Source organism: Neoarius graeffei, chromosome 17 (assembly GCF_027579695.1).
Source record: "Neoarius graeffei isolate fNeoGra1 chromosome 17, fNeoGra1.pri, whole genome shotgun sequence".
NCBI classification, from domain to species: domain Eukaryota; kingdom Metazoa; phylum Chordata; class Actinopteri; order Siluriformes; family Ariidae; genus Neoarius; species Neoarius graeffei.
In genome coordinates this window covers 60,647,551-60,668,980 of record NC_083585.1, presented here as the reverse complement: position 1 = coordinate 60,668,980, position 21,430 = coordinate 60,647,551, and the positions used below count along the sequence as shown (strand labels likewise).

The 21,430-nt window shown below is 45.4% G+C and overlaps 1 protein-coding gene across 1 annotated transcript in view; it reads left to right on the top strand.

Annotated features, from left to right (window-relative positions):
• Window positions 1–21,430, top strand: part of kifap3b (kinesin-associated protein 3b) — a 76,832-nt gene that overhangs the window by 33,398 nt on the left and 22,004 nt on the right. Inside the window, exons 11-17 of the mRNA XM_060898211.1 lie at window positions 4,749–4,849; window positions 5,837–5,945; window positions 7,787–7,899; window positions 9,364–9,529; window positions 9,655–9,780; window positions 15,112–15,210; window positions 15,425–15,510. Of these exons, the coding sequence (XP_060754194.1) occupies window positions 4,749–4,849; window positions 5,837–5,945; window positions 7,787–7,899; window positions 9,364–9,529; window positions 9,655–9,780; window positions 15,112–15,210; window positions 15,425–15,510 (800 nt within the window). The remainder of the gene's footprint in view (window positions 1–4,748; window positions 4,850–5,836; window positions 5,946–7,786; window positions 7,900–9,363; window positions 9,530–9,654; window positions 9,781–15,111; window positions 15,211–15,424; window positions 15,511–21,430) is intronic.

The window sequence follows — 21,430 nt, the reverse complement described above, 5'->3', positions numbered from 1 at the left end:
CTCTCGCTCTTGCTCTCTCGGTCAGGGTCTTTCACTCTCTCGGTCAGGGTCTCTCTCGCTCTTGGTCAAGGTCTCTCTCTCGCTCTCTTGGTCAGGGTCTCTCTCTTGCTCTCTCTGTCTCGCTCTTGCTCTCTCGGTCAGAGTCTCTCTCGCTCGCTCGCTCTCGTTCTCGCTGTCTCGGTCAGAGTCTCTTGCTCTCTTGGTCAGGGTCTCTCTCTCACTCTCTCTTGCTCTCGTTCTTGCTGTCTCGGTCAGGGTCGGTCTCTCTCTCTTGCTGTCTCTCGGTCAGGGTCTCGGTCTCTTGGTCAGGGTCTCGCTTCCTCTCGCTCTCTCGGTCAGGGTCTCTTGCTCAGGGTCTCTCTTGCTCTCTCTATCTCGCTCTTGCTCTCTCGGTCAGGGTCTCACTCTCATTCTCCCTCTCTCAGTCAGGGTCTCGCTCTTTTGCTCTCTCTCTCTCTTACTCTCGCTCTCTTGGTCAGGGTCTCTCTCTCGCTCTCTCTGTCAGGGTCTCTCGGTCAGGGTCTCACTCTCTTGCTCTCTCTCTCTTGCTCTCTCGGTCAGGGTCGCTCTCTCGGTCAGGGTCTCGCTCTCTCTCTCTCAGTCAGGGTCTTGGTTAGGGTCGCGCTCTCTCTCTCTCTCTCTCTCTCTCTCTTGCTCTTGCTCTCTCGGTCAGGGTCTCGCTTCCTCTCGCTCTCTCGGTCAGGGTCTCTTGCTCAGGGTCTCTCTCTTGCTCTCTCTATCTCACTCTCACTCTCTTGGTCAGGGTCTCTCTCTTGCTCTCTCAGTCAGGGTCGCTCTCTCGGTCAGGGTCTCACTCTCTCTCTCTCAGTCAGGGTCTCGGTTAGGGTTGCGCTCTCTCTCTCTTGCTCTTGCTCTCTTGGTCAGGGTCTCGCTCTCTCTTGCTCTCTCAGTCAGGGTCTCGCTCTCTCGGTCAGGGTCTCTCTCTCTTGCTCTCTCGGTCAGGGTCTCTCGCTCTTAGTCAGGGTCGGTCTCTCTCTCTTGCTATTTCTCGGTCAGGGTCTCTCGGTCAAGGTCTCTCTCTTGCTCTCTTGATCAGGGTCTCTCTCGGTCAGGGTCTCGCTGTCTCGGTCAGGGTCTCGCGCTCTCGCTCTTGCTCTCTCGGTCAGGGTCTTTCACTCTCTCGGTCAGGGTCTCTCTCGCTCTTGGTCAAGGTCTCTCTCTCGCTCTCTTGGTCAGGGTCTCTCTCTTGCTCTCTCTGTCTCGCTCTTGCTCTCTCGGTCAGAGTCTCTCTCGCTCGCTCGCTCTCGTTCTCGCTGTCTCGGTCAGAGTCTCTTGCTCTCTTGGTCAGGGTCTCTCTCTCACTCTCTCTTGCTCTCGTTCTTGCTGTCTCGGTCAGGGTCGGTCTCTCTCTCTTGCTGTCTCTCGGTCAGGGTCTCGGTCTCTTGGTCAGGGTCTCGCTTCCTCTCGCTCTCTCGGTCAGGGTCTCTTGCTCAGGGTCTCTCTTGCTCTCTCTATCTCGCTCTTGCTCTCTCGGTCAGGGTCTCACTCTCATTCTCCCTCTCTCAGTCAGGGTCTCGCTCTTTTGCTCTCTCTCTCTCTTACTCTCGCTCTCTTGGTCAGGGTCTCTCTCTCGCTCTCTCTGTCAGGGTCTCTCGGTCAGGGTCTCACTCTCTTGCTCTCTCTCTCTCTTGCTCTCTCGGTCAGGGTCGCTCTCTTGGTCAGGGTCTTACGCTCTCACTCTCTCGGTCAGGGTCTTATGCTCTCACTCTCTCGGTCAGGGTCTCTCGTTCTCGGTCAGGGTCACTCGCTCTCTCGGTCAGGGTCTCTCGCTCTCTCGGTCAGGGTCTCTCGCTCTCTCGGTCAGGGTCTCTCGGTCAGGGTCTCTCGGTCAGGGTCTCTCGCTCTCTCGGTCAGGGTCTCTCTCGGTCAGGGTCTCTCGCTCTCTCGGTCAGGGTCTCTCGGTCAGGGTCTCTCGCTCTCTCGGTCAGGGGCTTACGCTCTCATTCTCGCTCTCTCGGTCAGGGTCTCACTCTCTTGCTCTCTCTGTCTCTTGCTCTTTTGGTCAGGGTCTCTCTCTCGCACTCACTCTCAGTCAGGGTCTCTGTCTCGGTCAGGGTCTTGCTCTCGTTCTCGCTCTCTCAGTCAGGGTCTCTGTCTCGGTCAGGGTCTTGCTCTCGTTCTCGCTGTCTCGGTCAGGGTCTCGCTCTCTCGGTCAGGGTCTCTCTCGCTCTTGCTCTCTCGGTCAGGGTCTTTCGCTCTCTCGGTCAGGGTCTCTCGCTCTTGGTCAAGGTCTCTCTCTCGCTCTCTTGGTCAGGGTCTCTCTCTTGCTCTCTCTGTCTCGCTCTTGCTCTCTCGGTCAGAGTCTCTCTCTCGCTCTCGTTCTCGCTCTCTCGGTCAGGGTTTCTCTCTCTCGGTCAGGGTCTCACTCTCTTGCGCTCTCTCTCTCTTGCTGTCTTGGTCAGGGTCTCTCGCTCTCTTGGTCAGGGTCTCACTCTCTCTCGCTCTTGTTCTCGCTGTCTCGGTCAGGGTCTCTCTCGGTCAGGGTCTCACTCTCTTGTGCTCTCTCGCTCTTGCTCTCTTGCTCAGGGTCTCTCTCTTGCTCAGGGTCTCGCTTTCTATCTTGCTCTTGCTCAGGGTCTCGCTTTCTATCTCGCTCTCGCAGTCAGGGTCTCTCTCGGTCAGGCTCTCGCTCTCCCTCTCTCACTCTCTCGGTCAGGGTTTCTCTATCTCGGTCTTGCTTTCTCGGTCAGGGACTCTCTTGCTCAGTGTCTCTCTTGCTCTCGGTCTCTCGCTCTTGCTGTCTTGGTCAGGGTCTCTTTCCCGCTCTCGTTCTTGCTCTCTCGGTCAGGGGGTCTCTATTTATTTATTTATTTATTTATTTATTTAGCTTTTGCCATAGGAAGATCTCTCTCTCTCTCTCTCTCTCTCTCTCTATATATATATATATATATATATATATATATATATATGTATATATATATAAATAAATAAATAATGTGTGTGTATTTTTTATATATATATATATATATATATATATATATATATATAGAGAGAGAGAGAGAGAGAGAGAGAGAGAGAGAGACCCCTTCGCATGTTTGTAAACAAACCGACCGTTGGCAGGATGCGCGCGCAGCCTGGACCCAGAAACAATGGCGCTGCCCATAGACCGGCATTATGAGCTGTCAGATTATGCCAAACAATTGTCGTTACAAGATCGTCGTTATATATAATGTACATACATCATGGCAGGGTCTCTCTCTCGCTCTCTCAGTCAGGGTCTCTCTCTCAGTGAGAGGTGAGGCATTAATGTGGGTCAGAATGTCACAGGCCAGTAATGAGAAGCACATGTCATCTGATTACTACTCACTAAAATTCAAGCTCTTGTTTCCTCAATTTCCTCAAAAAATGCCTTTCACCTCTCTCTCCCTCTCTCTCTCCTTCTTCTGTTCTTTCCTTCTCACACTTTATGCCATTATTATTTCGGAGGACTCCAGTGGTCCCAACTGGTCCTAATGGCTGAAGTGTTAATGTGTTAGGGGAATTTTGTGTGTGTGTGAGAGCTCAGCTAATCAAGGCTTATGTAACAGGTGTGTGTGTGTGTGTGTGTGTGTGTGTGTGTTTCGTGTCCCCAGGGTTCTGTCACGCTCTGAAAAGGAGAATGTTATTAATGAGACTGTTTATTTGACTTGTTTTGGAATGTGTGTGTGTGTGTGTGTGTGTGTGTCTGACTGACCTGGGGTTGGAATTCCACCAGCCAAAAATAATGCTCGAATAACAAACTCCTCTATTAGTTCTATATACTGAAGTGAAGGAGGTGTGGCCTCTGTCCCAGTCAGTCCCGATGGAGGAGGCATGGCCTCTGTACCTGTCATTCTCAGTGAAGGTGTGGCCTGTCTCCCTGTCAGTCCCAGTGAAGGAGGTGTGGCCTGTGTCCCAGTCAGTTGCGGTGAAGGAGGTGTGGCCTCTGCACTTGTCAGTCCTGGTGAAGGAGGCATGGCCTCTGTCCCAGTCAGTTGCGGTGAAGGAGGCGTGGCCTCTGTAGCTGACAGTCCCAGTGAAGTAGGCGTGGCCTCTGTCCCGATTAATCCCAGACTTCAGGCTTTTTATTACAGATTTTGTTACATTATTTTTTTTTTTACAATATTAGACTGATCCGCAAGTAGTCATGCTGATCGAGGTGGATCAGTCATATTAAATATTAAGTAAATTATCATAAATCAGGAAAGGAAGAAAAAAAGAATGCGAAGAAAAAAAGAAATGTATATCTCATAATAATAATCATCATTTAAAAAACTTGGAATAAATTGAAATTGTTACAGTTGGACAAGAAAGAAAAATAGTTGATTCAGAGAAAAGATAAACATAACTATCAAGGTAAAAATAAATCCCAGTGAAGGAGGTGTGGCCTCTCTACCTGTCAGTCTCAGTGAAGGAGGCGTGGCCTCTGTCCCTGTTAATCCCAGTGAAGGAGGTGTGGCCTCTGTCCCTGTTAATCCCAGTGAAGGAGGCATGGCCTCTCTACCTGTCAGTCTCAGTGAAGGAGGCGTGGCCTCTGTCCCTGTTAATCCCAGTGAAGGAGGCGTGGCCTCTCTACCTGTCAGTCTCAGTGAAGGAGGCGTGGCCTATGTCTGTGTCAGTCTTGCATATTTTATGACGTACTAAGGGATGCATGACTGATAATTTCTGCACCTTTCTGTATCTGAATCTAATAACTGCTTAAAATCTTTGACCTATAATCTGCTGTACAACTTAAATGAAGTTTTGTTGTTGTTGTTTTTGCACTGCAGGCAGCGAGACTCATAAACAGATAGTGATGTGTATCCTGTACCACATCAGCATGGACGACCGCTCCAAATCCATGTTTGCTTACACTGACTGCATCCCTCAGGTGAGACACGAAAAGCGCACACACACACACACACACACACACACACACACACACACACACACACACACAATTCCTCAAGGACCAAGACACCATTTTTCTTTGTGTTTAAAACAAGAAAAAAACGTGAAATATTAAGGCATAAAGGTGATAAAATGGGCACATTTTACTGCGCTTCCTCCTGTAATACCCTCCTCTAGGGGGTGTAGTGCTCATGTGACCACATATAGAAGGTCACTAATGAGAGCCAGGACTGCTGCTCCCCTAAAATGGCTTCTGCTCAGTGTTGTCATCTTTAAACCCTCTCGTCTCGTCTAATTGGGTGTAAATTTCAACCAGATGCTTGTAAAAGTAAAAGCAGCGGGAAATTTTTCTGCCTAATCACTCAACCTGTGGTGTGAAGTGACGTCATGACCTCTCTGAGACCTCCAGGATGGTTAATAAAGCAGGATCGGCGTGGCAGGGGGTACTCAGAGGAAATAAAGAGCTCCATCTCCGGCTTTTACTCCTATTAAAAATGTTCCTGAAAAATGTGAATCTTTTTTTTTTTACACTTGGCAAACACAAAATAAGTTGATGTTTACCAAATTGGCCAATTTGTCCAATTTTCAGTTATAATAATTACAAACAGATTGATTCAGTGCTCTGACCACATGATGATGATTCTGTGTAAAGGAAAGCTCAGAATATATCAGGATTAAAACTTGAAACAAAGCTGTCAGAGTGTGTGTGTGTGTGTGAGAGAGAGAGAGAGAGAGAGAGAGAGGAAATGCCTAGAGGGATTTTAAATGATGAGGACGAGGGATGAAGGACGGGGGGACGGGGGGTCTATGCTCACTTGGTGCCAGTGAGTCTGGACTCTGTGATTCGGACCCGTGAGCGGTCATGTGATACACACGTGTCTACATAATAACCGATTATTTACAGCATCACTGGCCTTATAATATTTCAGCTTTTTTTTTTTCTGTGTGTGTGTGTGTGTGTTTATAGCTGATGAAGCTGCTGTTTGAAAACAGAGAGGAGAGAATCGACTCAGAGCTCATCTCATTCTGTATCAACTTGGCAGCGAACAAGAAAAATGCTCAGATCATCTGTGAAGGTAGAAACAGGAGTGTGAAACACATCACACCTCATTTCAGATCATTATAACCGTAATCCTTGCACAAGCAAAAAAAATAAATTAATTAACATTTCAGAAAAACACTGACGTGACCCTGTCAGCCATTCAGGTTACAATTTGGGGGTCAAACAAGAAAAACAAACATGGAGGATGAAATGAGGGTCAAGAAATGAGTCATTCGAGAGCGATCAGGAGATTTATGACGTGTTCCAATATTGTTGGATTTTACATTCACTCACCAGGACATGCCACAAAGGCCACGCCTCCTTCATTAAGATTAACAAGCACCCAGGCCACGCCTCCTTCACTAATATTAATAGGTACCTGTACCACGCCTCCTTCACTCAAATTAACAGCCAAGCCATGCCTCCTTTACTAAGCTCAACACACAGGTCACACCTCCTTCAGTAAGATTAACAAACACACAGGCCACGCCTCCTTCAGCAAGATTAACACAAACACAGGCCATGCCGCCTTCATGAATATTAACAAGCACCCGTGCCACACCTCCTTCACTCAGATTAACAAGCACACAGGCCACACCACCTTTACTCAGATTAACAAACACCCAAGCCACGCCTCCTTCAGTAAGATTAACAAACACACAGGCCATGCCTACTTCACTAATATTAACAAGCGCCTGTGTCATGCCTCCTTCACTCAGATTAACAAGCACACAGGCCACGCCTCCTTCACTCAGATTAACAAGCACACAGGCCACGCCTCCTTTACTCAGATTAACAAACACCCAAGCCATGCCTCCTTCAGTAAGATTAACAAACACACAGGCCACGCCTACTTCACTAATATTAACAAGCACCTGTGTCATGCCTCCTTCACTCAGATTAACAAGCACACAGGCCACGCCTCCTTCACTCAGATTAACAAGCACACAGGCCACGCCTCCTTCACTCAGATTAACAAGCACACAGGCCACGCCTCCTTCACTCAGATTAACAAGCACACAGGCCACGCCTCCTTCACTCAGATTAACAAGCACACAGGCCACGCCTCCTTCACTCAGATTAACAAGCACACAGGCCACGCCTCCTTCACTCAGATTAACAAGCACACAGGCCACGCCTCCTTTACTCAGATTAACAAACACCCAAGCCATGCCTCCTTCGGTAAGATTAACAAACACACAGGCCACGCCTCCTTCACTAATATTAACAAGCACCTGTGTCATGCTTCCTTCATTCAGATTAACAAGCACACAAGCCACGCCTCCTTCACTCAGATTAACACCCAAGCCATGCCTCCTTCAGTAAGATGAGCAAACACACAGGTCACGCCTCCTTCAGCAAGATTAACAAACACACAGGCCATGCCTCCTTCATGAATATTAACAAGCACCCGTGCCACGCCTCCTTCACTAACATTAACAAGCACCTGTGTCATGCCTCCTTCACTCAGTTTAACAAGCACTCAAGTTGCGCCTCCTTCACTCAGATTAACAAACACCCAAGCCATGCCTCCTTCAGTAAGATTAACAAACACACAGGCCACGCCTCCTTCACTAATATTAACAAGCACCTGTGTCATGCCTCCTTCACTCCAGATTAACAAGCACACAGGCCACGCCTCCTTCACTCAGATTAACAAGCACACAGGCCACATCTTCCTCAATATATATTTAACAGATACATAGGCCACACCTTCCTTGTTAAAATTAACCATCACATATGGAGGCCACGCCTCCTCATCTTTCCTCTTCCTTGTCCGGCAGATTGACTTGAGTCAGGCGTTCATAGCGAGAAGAGGATTATGGTATGTATTTGGAGACGTCACATGAAACGTGTTTTTGGATGTGTTTTTAGGAAACGGTCTGAAGATGCTGATGAAGAGAGCGCTGAAGTTTAAAGACCGGCTGCTGATGAAGATGATCAGGAACATCTCGCAACACGACGGCCCGATCAAGCAGCTTTTCCTGGTGAATTGTTGCTCATTGAGCCGACTCGCAGCCTCCTGTATGTGCACGAATGAGCAAAAAACGCATTGTGTGTTTCTATCGTACCTCCAGCATCAATATCAGTTTTTAAATGATGATAAAATGAATTTCTCAGAATGCAGTGTTGTTTCACATTTTGTTAACATCTGTATTAAAGGAGGCGTATCCTTTATACTCCCTAGTTCCATTAAAGGGGAGTGGCCTCTGTGTCTATGATGTTCATTTAAATGGGGTGTGGACTCTGTGCTCTCTAGTTCCATTGAACGGGTGTGGCCTCTGTTCCTGTGACGTTCCGTTAAATGGGGTGTGGCCTCTATGCATTTTTTTGTTCCATTGAAGGGGTGTGGCCTCTGTGCCTGTGATGTTCCGTTAAATGGGGTGTGGCCTCTATGCATTTTTTTTGTTCCATTGAAGGGGTGTGGTCTCTGTGCGTGTGATGTTCCATTAAATGGGGTGTGGCCTCCATGTCGTTTTTGTTACATTGAAGGGGTGTGGCCTCTGTTTGTGATGTCCTGTTAAATGGGGTGTGGCCTCTGTGACTTTTTTGTTCCATTAACAGGGTGTGGCCCCTATGCCTTTTTTCATATGTTGAAGGGGTGTGGCCTGTGATCATCTTGTAAATGGGGTGTGGCCTCTGCACCTTTTTTGTGCTATTGAAGGGGTGTGGCCTCTGTGCCTGTAATCTTTTAAATGGGTTGTGGCCTCGATGCCATTTTTTTTTTCTCATTGAAGGGGTGTGGCCTGTGATCATCTTTTAAATGGGGTGTGGTCTCTGTACCTTTTTTGTTCTATTGAAGGGGTGTGGCCTCTATGCCTGTGATGATCTTTTAAATGGGGTGTGGACTCTGTGCCTTTTTTTGTCTCATAGAAGGGGCATGGCCTCTGTGCCTGTGATGTTCCATTAAATGGGGTGTGGTCTTTATGCTTTTTCTTCCATTGAAGGGGTGTGGCCTTTGTGCCTGTGATGTTCCATTAAATGGGGTGTGGTCTCTATGCTTTTTTTTTCTCATTGAATGGGTGTGGCCTCTGTGCCTGTGATCTTTTAAATGGGGTGTGGCCTCAATGCCTTTTATTTTGTCTCACTGAAGGGGTGTGGCCTCTGTGCCTGTGATGTTCCATTAAATGGGGTGTGGTCTCTATTCTGTTTTTTTTGTCTCATTGAAGGGGTGTGGCCTCTGTGCCTGTGATGTTCCATTAAATGGGGTGTGGTCTCTATGCTTTTTTTTTTTGTCTCATTGAAGGGGTGTGGCCTCTGTGCCTACCAGTCACAATGAGGGAGAAACGCTCTTTTTGCCTGTCAGTCACAATGAAAGAGGTGTGACCTTTGTGCTCGTCAAGACTATTGAAGGAGGTGAGGCCTCTGTGCCTGTCAGTTTTCTTGAAGTGGGCGGGGCTTCCCACTCAAACAGAGTGGTTCTGAATTTGCATGCGTTTTCTTTGTTGCAGGATTATGTGGGTGATTTGGCGGCTCAGATCAGTCCTGAAGAAGACGAGGAGTTTGTGATTGAGTGTTTGGGTACGTTGGCAAACCTCACCATCCCTGACCTCGACTGGGAGCTTCTGCTCCGTGAATACAACCTCGTCCCCTACCTCAAAGAGCGCCTCAAACCTGGTAACGCTGAGCTCTTATCAATGTGTCTGTGTGTGTTAGCTCTTGTGAGTGTTCTGGGCATTTTTGAGCAGTCCATTGGTTCACCCAAGTCCCCAGACCTGACCTTTGACCTCTGTGTGTTTTAGGCTCCGCTGAGGATGACCTGATCCTGGAGGTGGTTATACTGATTGGCACCGTGTCCATGGACGACTCCTGTGCTGCCATGTTGGCCAAATCTGGCATCATTCCTGCTCTTATAGAGCTTCTTAACGGTAAGAAATACATCTGTCCAGCTTGTGTGTGTCAGGATCCATGTTTTTTTTGTTTCGCAGTTTGAGTCACTTCAGTTAGGGATGGGTGTGGCTGTACAGTTAAACTGAATTGCATCACTAAACAGTTTCCTTTAATTTCCTTTCATACAACTTTATGTAATTAAAAGAAATAATAAGGAAAAGTCACTCAAAATCTTTGAGTCTCAGTAAAGAAGGCATAGCCTCCACATACATGTATGTTATTTACCAGCTTAAGGTCGGTCTGTATTGTGAAATACCGTGACCGAGGTCTTGAAAGTTTTAAGGCCGAGGTCACGGTATTTCATCATACGGACCGACCTTAAGCTGGTAAATAATATATTTATTTTTTTCTTTACCAAATTCTAACAGAAAACGAGAGCACCCAAAAGGGAAAACCGAGCCGAGGCAAGCCACCGTTTTGAATCCTCATTCACGGCTGTCATGCAAATTGCTTCCTCCTCGGTATACAAGTGCACTTCCATGGCAGGAAAAAAACTACATTTTGCCACCTATGTAGCCCCCTATTTATACAAAATTGAGTCATTCAGGATTCAGCCATGTTTTTGGTCGGCGTTAGCAACAGTTACAGGTTTTTAGCTTTCTCCTGAAATGTTTTCTTTTATTTCTTCTTCCTCAGTAAAAGGAAATAAAAGCTGTAAATCCATGCTGTAAAATTAATGCTATTCTCCTGAGAAATGCTGGCAAAAATTTACAAGATTTTTGATAATCTTATAAATAAATCTTATTAAAAAAAAGATAAATGTTGACAAAAAATGCGACTATGTTTGTTGTTATTGTGAACGAGCGAGTTGCCAGAGGTCCATAACCGGTCCGTATTGTAGGATACGGACCCGCTCGCCAGCCAATCAGAGCACAGGATTTGATGGAAACCGGACCGTGAAGAAAAGAAATTATTATTATTATTATTATTATTATTATTATTATATTGAAACAGCTCTTGAATTGTACTGAATCAATATTTTCATGTTTTATTCATGACGCAAAACGTGTTTTATTGAATCAGATTGTGTTGCACTGAATAAATATTGCACTGAATCAAAATAAATGAGTATTGTATCGAATTTTATTGCAGTCAAATGGTGTTATAATGAATCCTGATGGACAGAATCAGTATTGTAACTAGACAAGGACACTCTAACGAGTGCAAACCCCGCCTTTTCCCTATTAAAATACATTGGGCGAAAATTTCGAAGTTCTGCCATGACCTTGACCTTTGACCTCCAAAATTTAATGGTTTCCTTCCTGGGTGATTGGCAACACATGTACAAAATTTGGTCCAAATCGATCCATTGGTTCTTGAGATATCTTGCAGACACACAGACAGACAGACAGATACACACACACACAGACTGATGCAGGTGAAAATAATAACCCCTCCGACTACTGTCGGCGGGGTTAATAAATCACACTGCAATATATGACCTCTTAGCAAGTGAAAACATCCTGATTATATTTAATCTATCAGTATATTCTGTTAATTTCAGCACTGTAACCATATTTTCCAGTCAATTCATATTGTATTGTATCAGTAATGAATCGTGTTTCATCAAATCGGCGTCATAAATCATGTCGAATTGAATCAGTGTGTAACGAGTCATGTATTGAAGCATTTGGAGTAATCATGTAGCATTGAGTCAGATTGGAGCATATCTTGTTGAACTGAATCAGCATTGTAGTGAATCGTGTTGTAATAAATCATGTAGCATTGAATCAGCATCGTAACGAATCGTGTTGTATTGAATTGCATTTTAGTGACGATTACGATGATTCGTAACGACTTGTAGTATGGAATCACGTAGTGAATCGTTTGCACTGAATTATGTTTGCTTGAATCAGTGTTTTTAATGAATCATGTGGCACTGAATCATGTTGCATTGAATCAGTGTCGTAACAAATCATGTGGTATTGGATCATGTTGTAGTGAATCATTTGCACTGAATTATGCTGCAATGAATTAGCATTGTAACGAATCGTGCTGTATTGAATCACATTGTAGTGAATCGTGTTGCATTGAATCAGTGTCGTGTTGAATTACATTGTAGTGAATTGTTTGCACTGAATCATGTGGTATTGAATCAGTGTCGTAACAAATCATGTGGTATTGAAGCATACTGTAGTGAATCATTTGCACTGAATTGTTGCATTGAATCAGTGTTGTAATGAATCATGTGGTATTGAATCGCATTGTAGTGAAAATTTTCCACTGAATTATGTTTGCTTGAATGAGTGTTGTAAAAATCATGCTATATTGAATCACTTGCAATTAAAGTGCTGATGACACGTTTTTGACATCTTTGGCGATGTTTTATAACATAAAAAGTAATTCCCGATGATCCATATATTAATTCATGAAGGCGCCTATTTTACAAGTTATGATAAAAAACGCGGCTATTTGGGCAAATTTGACGGGGCTGCAGCACCCAGGAGGAGGAGGAGGAGGAGCTATATGACGTCAGCGAAAGAACCTTCCTCCTAACTTACCAGTTTATTGTTGATGCGACAGGTGTTCAGTTTATCATTATTAGTATTATTATTATACATTATATTAGTTATTATGCCTTCGCGTTGTGTTGCCGGCTTTTGCTCCAAAACCTACAAGGATGGGGTAAGTTTATTCAAGTTTCCCAGAGATCCCGAGCTGCATGCGAAGTGGGTGAAGCAAGTCAGGCGCACTCGTGACAAGTGGGAGCCCTCACCAACATCCATCCTGTGCTCTGAACACTTCGATTTGGATTGTTTTGACACCCTTCCCAGCTTAAAAGAATCTCTTGGGTGTTCAGTTCATCACAAACGTGTGTTACTACCATCAGCAGTGCCTACACAGTGTTGCCAGATTGGGATTTTTCCTGCCCAGTTGAGCGGTTTCAAGTGCATTTTGGTGGGTTTTGAACATATTTTGGGCTGGAAAACTTCAGCAGTATCTGGCAACACATACTGCTGAAGTTTTCCAGCCCAAAATATGTTCAAAACCCACCAAAATGCACTTGAAACCGCTCAACTGGGCAGGAAAAATCCCAATCTGGCAACACTGCCAGTATTCCGGAGGGGGTCTACTAGTAGCTATGCCGGATCCAAAGACAGTCCTCCTGTCAGAACATGTGTTGTGAAACGACATAAGATAAAGGTACGTAGAGCTATAGATTCTACATGATAATCATAAATGTAATCATAAAGTCGGCGTGATATCAGTCATGTATTTGCTCGTGAAAGCTTGCGGCTTTCATGTAACTGCCGCCTAGCAACGAGAGGCAAAGGGTAAAGAGGGTAGACTATCATAGATTCTATTTGGAAGAGATCAACACAATTCTAGACTCCCAGAAGAGGAAGAGCTAGCACTAGAGAGTTCACCGGCGTTTTCATGCGCCATTTCCATTGAGTAGAACCAGAGTAGAACAGCCAGTGAACCGCAGCATGTTCTCCCGCTGACGTCACAACATGGCCGCGAGCCACAGACCCAGTTTTCTTGCGCTGTGCAATTAAAAGTTGGATATTTGCGTAACAACAGCTTCTTTTCACGTAATTATAACAGAAATCTAACATGTTTGCCATGTTGTATAGTTTATTTAAGAAATTGCATAGAGTCATGTTCGTGTCATCAGCCCTTTAAGCAGTGTTGTAATGAATCATGTGGTATTGAATCAGCATTTTAACAAATCGTGCTGTATTGAATTGCATTGTAGTGAATCGTTTGGACTGAATCATGTTGCATTGAATCAGTGTTGGAATGAATCATGTGCTGTTGAATCAGCATTATAACAAATCGTGCAGTTTTGAATCGCATTGTCGTGAATTGTGCTGCATTGAATCACTGTTGTAATGAATCATGTGGTATGGAATCACATTGTAGTGAATTCTTTGCATTGAACTGTGTTTGAATCAGTGTTGTAATAAATCACATTTTAGTGAATCATTTGCACTGAGTCAGTGTTGTAATGAATCATGTTGCATTGAATCGGTGTTGTATTGAATCGTGTTGCATTGAATCAGTGTCATAACAAATCTTGTGGTATTGAATCACATTGTAGTGAAACGTTTGCACTGAATTATGTTTGCTTGAATCAGTGTTGGGTGGCACGGTGGTGTAGTGGTTAGCACTGTCGCCTCACAGCAAGAAGGTCCGGGTTCGAGCCCCATGGCCGGCGAGGGCCTTTCTGTGCGGAGTTTGCATGTTCTCCCCGTGTCCGCGTGGGTTTCCTCCGGGTGCTCCGGTTTCCCCCACAGTCCAAAGACATGCAGGTTAGGTTAACTGGTGACTCTAAATTGAGCGTAGGTGTGAATGTGAAGGTGTGTGAATGGTTGTCTGTGTCTATGTGTCAGCCCTGTGATGACCTGGCGACTTGTCCAGGGTGTACCCCGCCTTTCGCCCGTAGTCAGCTGGGATAGGCTCCAGCTCGCCTGCGACCCTGTAGAACAGGATAAAGCGGCTAGAGATAATGAGATGAGATGAATCAGTGTTGTGACGAATCGTGCTGTATTGAATCACATTGTAGTGAGTCGTTTGTATTGAATCAGTGTTGTATTGAATTAGCATTTTAACAAATCGTGCTGTATTGAATCACATTATAGCAAACCATTTGCACTGAATCAGTGTTGTAACAAATTATGCGGTACTGAATCAGCATTGTAACGAATTGTGCTGTATTGAATCATATTGTAGTGAATTGTTTGCATTGAATCAGCATTTTAAGGAATCATGTTCTATTGACTCATTGTATTTAGCATTATAGTGTCATATACCGTATGTGTGTAAATAGATAGATATACATGATTCAGACTTTCAGAAGAGCTGGAACATCCTGTGGGGAAAAACACACTGTATCCTGACGCTGCTCGCAGTAACTGAGACCTGATGAATCCTGGCTTCCTTGGACGCTTTATCAATGGGAGGTTGGACTGAAATACGGTTGTGTGTGTGCTGGTGTGGGGTTTAATGTGTCAAGGATTAGACTGCTCAGGATCAAAATGAAAACGTGGTGCTTTTAATAATCAGAGGAAAGATCTGTACTGTTTCAGAGGAGACACTGGTCTCGTCTTTAAATGGAGGCTTCTCACGAGAGCTCTACTTCGCAAGGGCGTCTTTTTAATAACATCAGCTTCCACGAACCCACATCTGTGCAACAGCACAGTTGTGATTTCTCTCTGTGTATATGTGTGTGTATATATATGTGTGTGTGTATCAGAGAGAGAGAGAGACTATTGCATACTGACAGCAAGCTATTTTTATAATGTTGAATGTTTTTATTCACTATATTGTGTACGCTTGTGTTTGTGTGTGTTTTCTTTTTACAGCCCAACAGGAAGATGATGAGTTTGTGTGCCAGATTGTCTATGTTTTCTATCAGATGGTTTTCCACCAGGCCACCAGAGAGGTCATTATTAAAGACACCCGTATCCTTTTTCTCACCGTTATACACACATGTGTGCTATCTGTGTGAGAAACAAAGCCCAGTGATACGTCCTGATGATATTTAAGTTAGGTAATCGTTCATTTTCTCTCTACTTGTGTGATACAGAGGGATTAACATGTGAATTTAGTGCAGATTGTAGGTTAGATTTAAACCCCGCCCCTTTTCATCATGTGTTCCTGAACGTGTTCGCTCAGAGGCTCCGGCGTACCTCATCGACCTCATGCACGACAAAAACGCCGAGATCAGGAAAGTGTGTGACAACACGCTGGACATCATCGCAGTATGTACACACCACACACTGACACGACAATACACACCATCAATCTGATCTCCATCCTGCAAAGGGGTGCGTGTGTGTGTGTGTGTGTGTGTGTGTGTGTGTGTGTGTGTGTGTGTAGGAGTATGATGAACAGTGGGGTTGTGTTTAGTGTGTGTGTGTGTGTGTAGGAGTATGATGAACAGTGGGGTTGTGTTTAGTGTGTGTGTGTGTGTGTGTGTGTGTGTGTGTGTGTAGGAGTATGATGAACAGTGGGGTTGTGTTTAGTGTGTGTGTGTGTGTGAACAGTGAACAGTGGGGTTGTGTTTAGTGTGTGTGTGTGTGTGTGTGTGTGTGTGTGTGTGTGTGTGTGTGTGTGTGTGTGTGTGAACAGTGAACAGTGGGGTTGTGTTTAGTGTGTGTGTGTGTGTGTGAACAGTGAACAGTGGGGTTGTGTTTAGTGTGTGTGTGTGTGTGTGTGTGTGTGTGTGTGTGTGTGTGAACAGTGAACAGTGTGGTTGTGTTTAGTGTGTGTGTGTGTGTGTGTGTGTGTGTGTGTGTGTGTGTGTGTGTGTGTGTGTAGGAGTATGATGAACAGTGGGGTTGTGTTTAGTGTGTGTGTGAACAGTGAACAGTGGGGTTGTGTTTAGTGTGTGTGTGTGTGTGTGTGAGAACAGTGAACAGTGGGGTTGTGTTTAGTGTGTGTGTGTGTGTGTGTGTGTGTGTGTGTGTGTGTGTGTGTGTGTGTGTGTGTGAACAGTGAACAGTGGGGTTGTGTTTAGTGTGTGTGTGTGTAGGAGTATGATGAACAGTGGGGTTGTGTTTAGTGTGTGTGTGTGAACAGTGAACAGTGGGGTTGTGTTTAGTGTGTGTGTGTGTGTGTGTGTGTGTGAACAGTGAACAGTGGGGTTGTGTTTAGTGTGTGTGTGTGTGTGTGTGTGAACAGTGAACAGTGGGGTTGTGTTTAGTGTGTGTGTGTGTGTGTGTGTGTGTGTGTGTGTGTGTGTGTGTGTGTGTGAACAGTGAACAGTGAACAGTGGGGTTGTGTTTTGTGTGTGTGTGTGTGTGTGTGAACAGTGAACAGTGGGGTTGTGTTTTGTGTGTGTGTGTGAACAGTGAACAGTGGGGTTGTGTTTTGTGTGTGTGTGTGAACAGTGAACAGTGGGGTTGTGTTTAGTGTGTGTGTGTGTGTGTGTGTGTGTGAACAGTGAACAGTGGGGTTGTGTTTAGTGTGTGTGTGTGTGTAGGAGTATGATGAACAGTGGGGTTGTGTTTAGTGTGTGTGTGTGTGTGTGTGTAGAAGTATGATGAACAGTGGGGTTGTGTTTAGTGTGTGTGTGTGTAGGAGTATGATGAACAGTGGGGTTGTGTTTAGTGTGTGTGTGTGTGTGTGAGAACAGTGAACAGTGGGGTTGTGTTTAGTGTGTGTGTGTGTGTGTGTGTGTGTGTGTGTGTGTGTGTGAACAGTGAACAGTGGGGTTGTGTTTAGTGTGTGTGTGTGTGTGTGTGTAGGAGTATGATGAACAGTGGGGTTGTGTTTAGTGTGTGTGTGTGAACAGTGAACAGTGGGGTTGTGTTTAGTGTGTGTGTGTGTGTGTGTGTGTGTGTGAACAGTGAACAGTGGGGTTGTGTTTAGTGTGTGTGTGTGTGTGTGTGAACAGTGAACAGTGGGGTTGTGTTTAGTGTGTGTGTGTGTGTGTGTGTGAACAGTGAACAGTGGGGTTGTGTTTAGTGTGTGTGTGTGTGTGTGTGTGTGTGTGAACAGTGAACAGTGAACAGTGGGGTTGTGTTTTGTGTGTGTGTGTGTGAACAGTGAACAGTGGGGTTGTGTTTTGTGTGTGTGTGTGAACAGTGAACAGTGGGGTTGTGTTTTGTGTGTGTGTGTGAACAGTGAACAGTGGGGTTGTGTTTAGTGTGTGTGTGTGTGTGTGTGTGTGAACAGTGAACAGTGGGGTTGTGTTTAGTGTGTGTGTGTGTGTAGGAGTATGATGAACAGTGGGGTTGTGTTTAGTGTGTGTGTGTGTGTGTGTAGAAGTATGATGAACAGTGGGGTTGTGTTTAGTGTGTGTGTGTGTAGGAGTATGATGAACAGTGGGGTTGTGTTTAGTGTGTGTGTGTGTGTGTGTGTGTGTGTGTGTGTGTGTGTAGAAGTATGATGAACAGTGGGGTTGTGTTTAGTGTGTGTGTGTGTGTAGGAGTATGATGAACAGTGGGGTTGTGTTTAGTGTGTGTGTGTGTGTAGGAGTATGATGAACAGTGGGGTTGTGTTTAGTGTGTGTGTGTGTGTGTGTGTGTGTGTGTGTGTGTGTGTGTGTGTGTAGGAGTATAATGAACAGTGGGGTTGTGTTTAGTGTGTGTGTGTGTGTGTGTGTGTGTAGGAGTATGATGAACAGTGGGGTTGTGTTTAGTGTGTGTGTGTGTAGGAGTATGATGAACAGTGGGGTTGTGTTTAGTGTGTGTGTGTGTAGGAGTATGATGAACAGTGGGGTTGTGTTTAGTGTGTTTAGTGTGTGTGTGTGTGTGTGTGTGTGTGTAGGAGTATGATGAACAGTGGGGTTGTGTTTAGTGTGTGTGTGTGTGTGTGTGTGTGTGTGTGTGTGTGTAGGAGTATAATGAACAGTGGGGTTGTGTTTAGTGTGTGTGTGAACAGTGAACAGTGGGGTTGTGTTTAGTGTGTGTGTGTGTGTGTGTGTGTGTGTGTGTGTGAGAACAGTGAACAGTGGGGTTGTGTTTAGTGTGTGTGTGTGTGTGTGTGTGTGTGTGTGTGTGTGTGTGTGTGTGTGAACAGTGAACAGTGGGGTTGTGTTTAGTGTGTGTGTGTGTGTGTGTAGGAGTATGATGAACAGTGGGGTTGTGTTTAGTGTGTGTGTGTGAACAGTGAACAGTGGGGTTGTGTTTAGTGTGTGTGTGTGTGTGTGTGTGTGTGAACAGTGAACAGTGGGGTTGTGTTTAGTGTGTGTGTGAACAGTGAACAGTGGGGTTGTGTTTAGTGTGTGTGTGTGTGTGTGTGTGTGTGTGTGTGTGTGTGTGTGTGTGTGTGTGTGTGTGAACAGTGAACAGTGGGGTTGTGTTTTGTGTGTGTGTGTGTGTGTGTGAACAGTGAACAGTGGGGTTGTGTTTTGTGTGTGTGTGTGAACAGTGAACAGTGGGGTTGTGTTTTGTGTGTGTGTGTGAACAGTGAACAGTGGGGTTGTGTTTAGTGTGTGTGTGTGTGTGTGTGTGTGTGTGTGTGTGTGTGTAGAAGTATGATGAACAGTGGGGTTGTGTTTAGTGTGTGTGTGTGTAGGAGTATGATGAACAGTGGGGTTGTGTTTAGTGTGTGTGTGTGTGTGTGTAGGAGTATGATGAACAGTGGGGTTGTGTTTAGTGCGTGTGTGTGTAGGAGTATGATGAACAGTGGGGTTGTGTTTAGTGTGTGTGTGTGTGTGTGTAGGAGTATGATGAACAGTGGGGTTGTGTTTAGTGTGTGTGTGTGTGTGTGTAGGAGTATGATGAACAGTGGGGTTGTGTTTAGTGTGTGTGTGTGTGTGTGCAGGAGTATGATGAACAGTGGGGTTGTGTTTAGTGTGTGTGTGAACAGTGAACAGTGGGGTTGTGTTTAGTGTGTGTGTGTGTGTGTGTGAGAACAGTGAACAGTGGGGTTGTGTTTAGTGTGTGTGTGTGTGTGTGTGTGTGTGTGTGTGTGTGTGTGTGTGTGTGTGTGTGTGTGTGTGAACAGTGAACAGTGGGGTTGTGTTTAGTGTGTGTGTGTGTAGGAGTATGATGAACAGTGGGGTTGTGTTTAGTGTGTGTGTGTGAACAGTGAACAGTGGGGTTGTGTTTAGTGTGTGTGTGTGTGTGTGTGTGTGTGAACAGTGAACAGTGGGGTTGTGTTTAGTGTGTGTGTGTGTGTGTGTGTGAACAGTGAACAGTGGGGTTGTGTTTAGTGTGTGTGTGTGTGTGTGTGTGTGTGTGTGTGTGTGTGTGTGTGTGTGTGAACAGTGAACAGTGAACAGTGGGGTTGTGTTTTGTGTGTGTGTGTGTGTGTGTGAACAGTGAACAGTGGGGTTGTGTTTTGTGTGTGTGTGTGAACAGTGAACAGTGGGGTTGTGTTTTGTGTGTGTGTGTGAACAGTGAACAGTGGGGTTGTGTTTAGTGTGTGTGTGTGTGTGTGTGTGTGTGAACAGTGAACAGTGGGGTTGTGTTTAGTGTGTGTGTGTGTGTAGGAGTATGATGAACAGTGGGGTTGTGTTTAGTGTGTGTGTGTGTGTGTGTGTAGAAGTATGATGAACAGTGGGGTTGTGTTTAGTGTGTGTGTGTGTAGGAGTATGATGAACAGTGGGGTTGTGTTTAGTGTGTGTGTGTGTGTGTGAGAACAGTGAACAGTGGGGTTGTGTTTAGTGTGTGTGTGTGTGTGTGTGTGTGTGTGTGTGTGTGTGTGAACAGTGAACAGTGGGGTTGTGTTTAGTGTGTGTGTGTGTGTGTGTGTAGGAGTATGATGAACAGTGGGGTTGTGTTTAGTGTGTGTGTGTGAACAGTGAACAGTGGGGTTGTGTTTAGTGTGTGTGTGTGTGTGTGTGTGTGTGTGAACAGTGAACAGTGGGGTTGTGTTTAGTGTGTGTGTGTGTGTGTGTGAACAGTGAACAGTGGGGTTGTGTTTAGTGTGTGTGTGTGTGTGTGTGTGAACAGTGAACAGTGGGGTTGTGTTTAGTGTGTGTGTGTGTGTGTGTGTGTGTGTGAACAGTGAACAGTGAACAGTGGGGTTGTGTTTTGTGTGTGTGTGTGTGAACAGTGAACAGTGGGGTTGTGTTTTGTGTGTGTGTGTGAACAGTGAACAGTGGGGTTGTGTTTTGTGTGTGTGTGTGAACAGTGAACAGTGGGGTTGTGTTTAGTGTGTGTGTGTGTGTGTGTGTGTGAACAGTGAACAGTGGGGTTGTGTTTAGTGTGTGTGTGTGTGTAGGAGTATGATGAACAGTGGGGTTGTGTTTAGTGTGTGTGTGTGTGTGTGTAGAAGTATGATGAACAGTGGGGTTGTGTTTAGTGTGTGTGTGTGTAGGAGTATGATGAACAGTGGGGTTGTGTTTAGTGTGTGTGTGTGTGTGTGTGTGTGTGTGTGTGTGTAGAAGTATGATGAACAGTGGGGTTGTGTTTAGTGTGTGTGTGTGTGTAGGAGTATGATGAACAGTGGGGTTGTGTTTAGTGTGTGTGTGTGTGTAGGAGTATGATGAACAGTGGGGTTGTGTTTAGTGTGTGTGTGTGTGTGTGTGTGTGTGTGTGTGTGTGTGTGTGTGTGTGTAGGAGTATAATGAACAGTGGGGTTGTGTTTAGTGTGTGTGTGTGTGTGTGTGTGTGTAGGAGTATGATGAACAGTGGGGTTGTGTTTAGTGTGTGTGTGTGTAGGAGTATGATGAACAGTGGGGTTGTGTTTAGTGTGTGTGTGTGTAGGAGTATGATGAACAGTGGGGTTGTGTTTAGTGTGTTTAGTGTGTGTGTGTGTGTGTGTGTGTGTGTAGGAGTATGATGAACAGTGGGGTTGTGTTTAGTGTGTGTGTGTGTGTGTGTGTGTGTGTGTGTGTGTGTAGGAGTATAATGAACAGTGGGGTTGTGTTTAGTGTGTGTGTGAACAGTGAACAGTGGGGTTGTGTTTAGTGTGTGTGTGTGTGTGTGTGTGTGTGTGTGTGTGAGAACAGTGAACAGTGGGGTTGTGTTTAGTGTGTGTGTGTGTGTGTGTGTGTGTGTGTGTGTGTGTGTGTGTGAACAGTGAACAGTGGGGTTGTGTTTAGTGTGTGTGTGTGTGTGTGTAGGAGTATGATGAACAGTGGGGTTGTGTTTAGTGTGTGTGTGTGAACAGTGAACAGTGGGGTTGTGTTTAGTGTGTGTGTGTGTGTGTGTGTGTGTGAACAGTGAACAGTGGGGTTGTGTTTAGTGTGTGTGTGAACAGTGAACAGTGGGGTTGTGTTTAGTG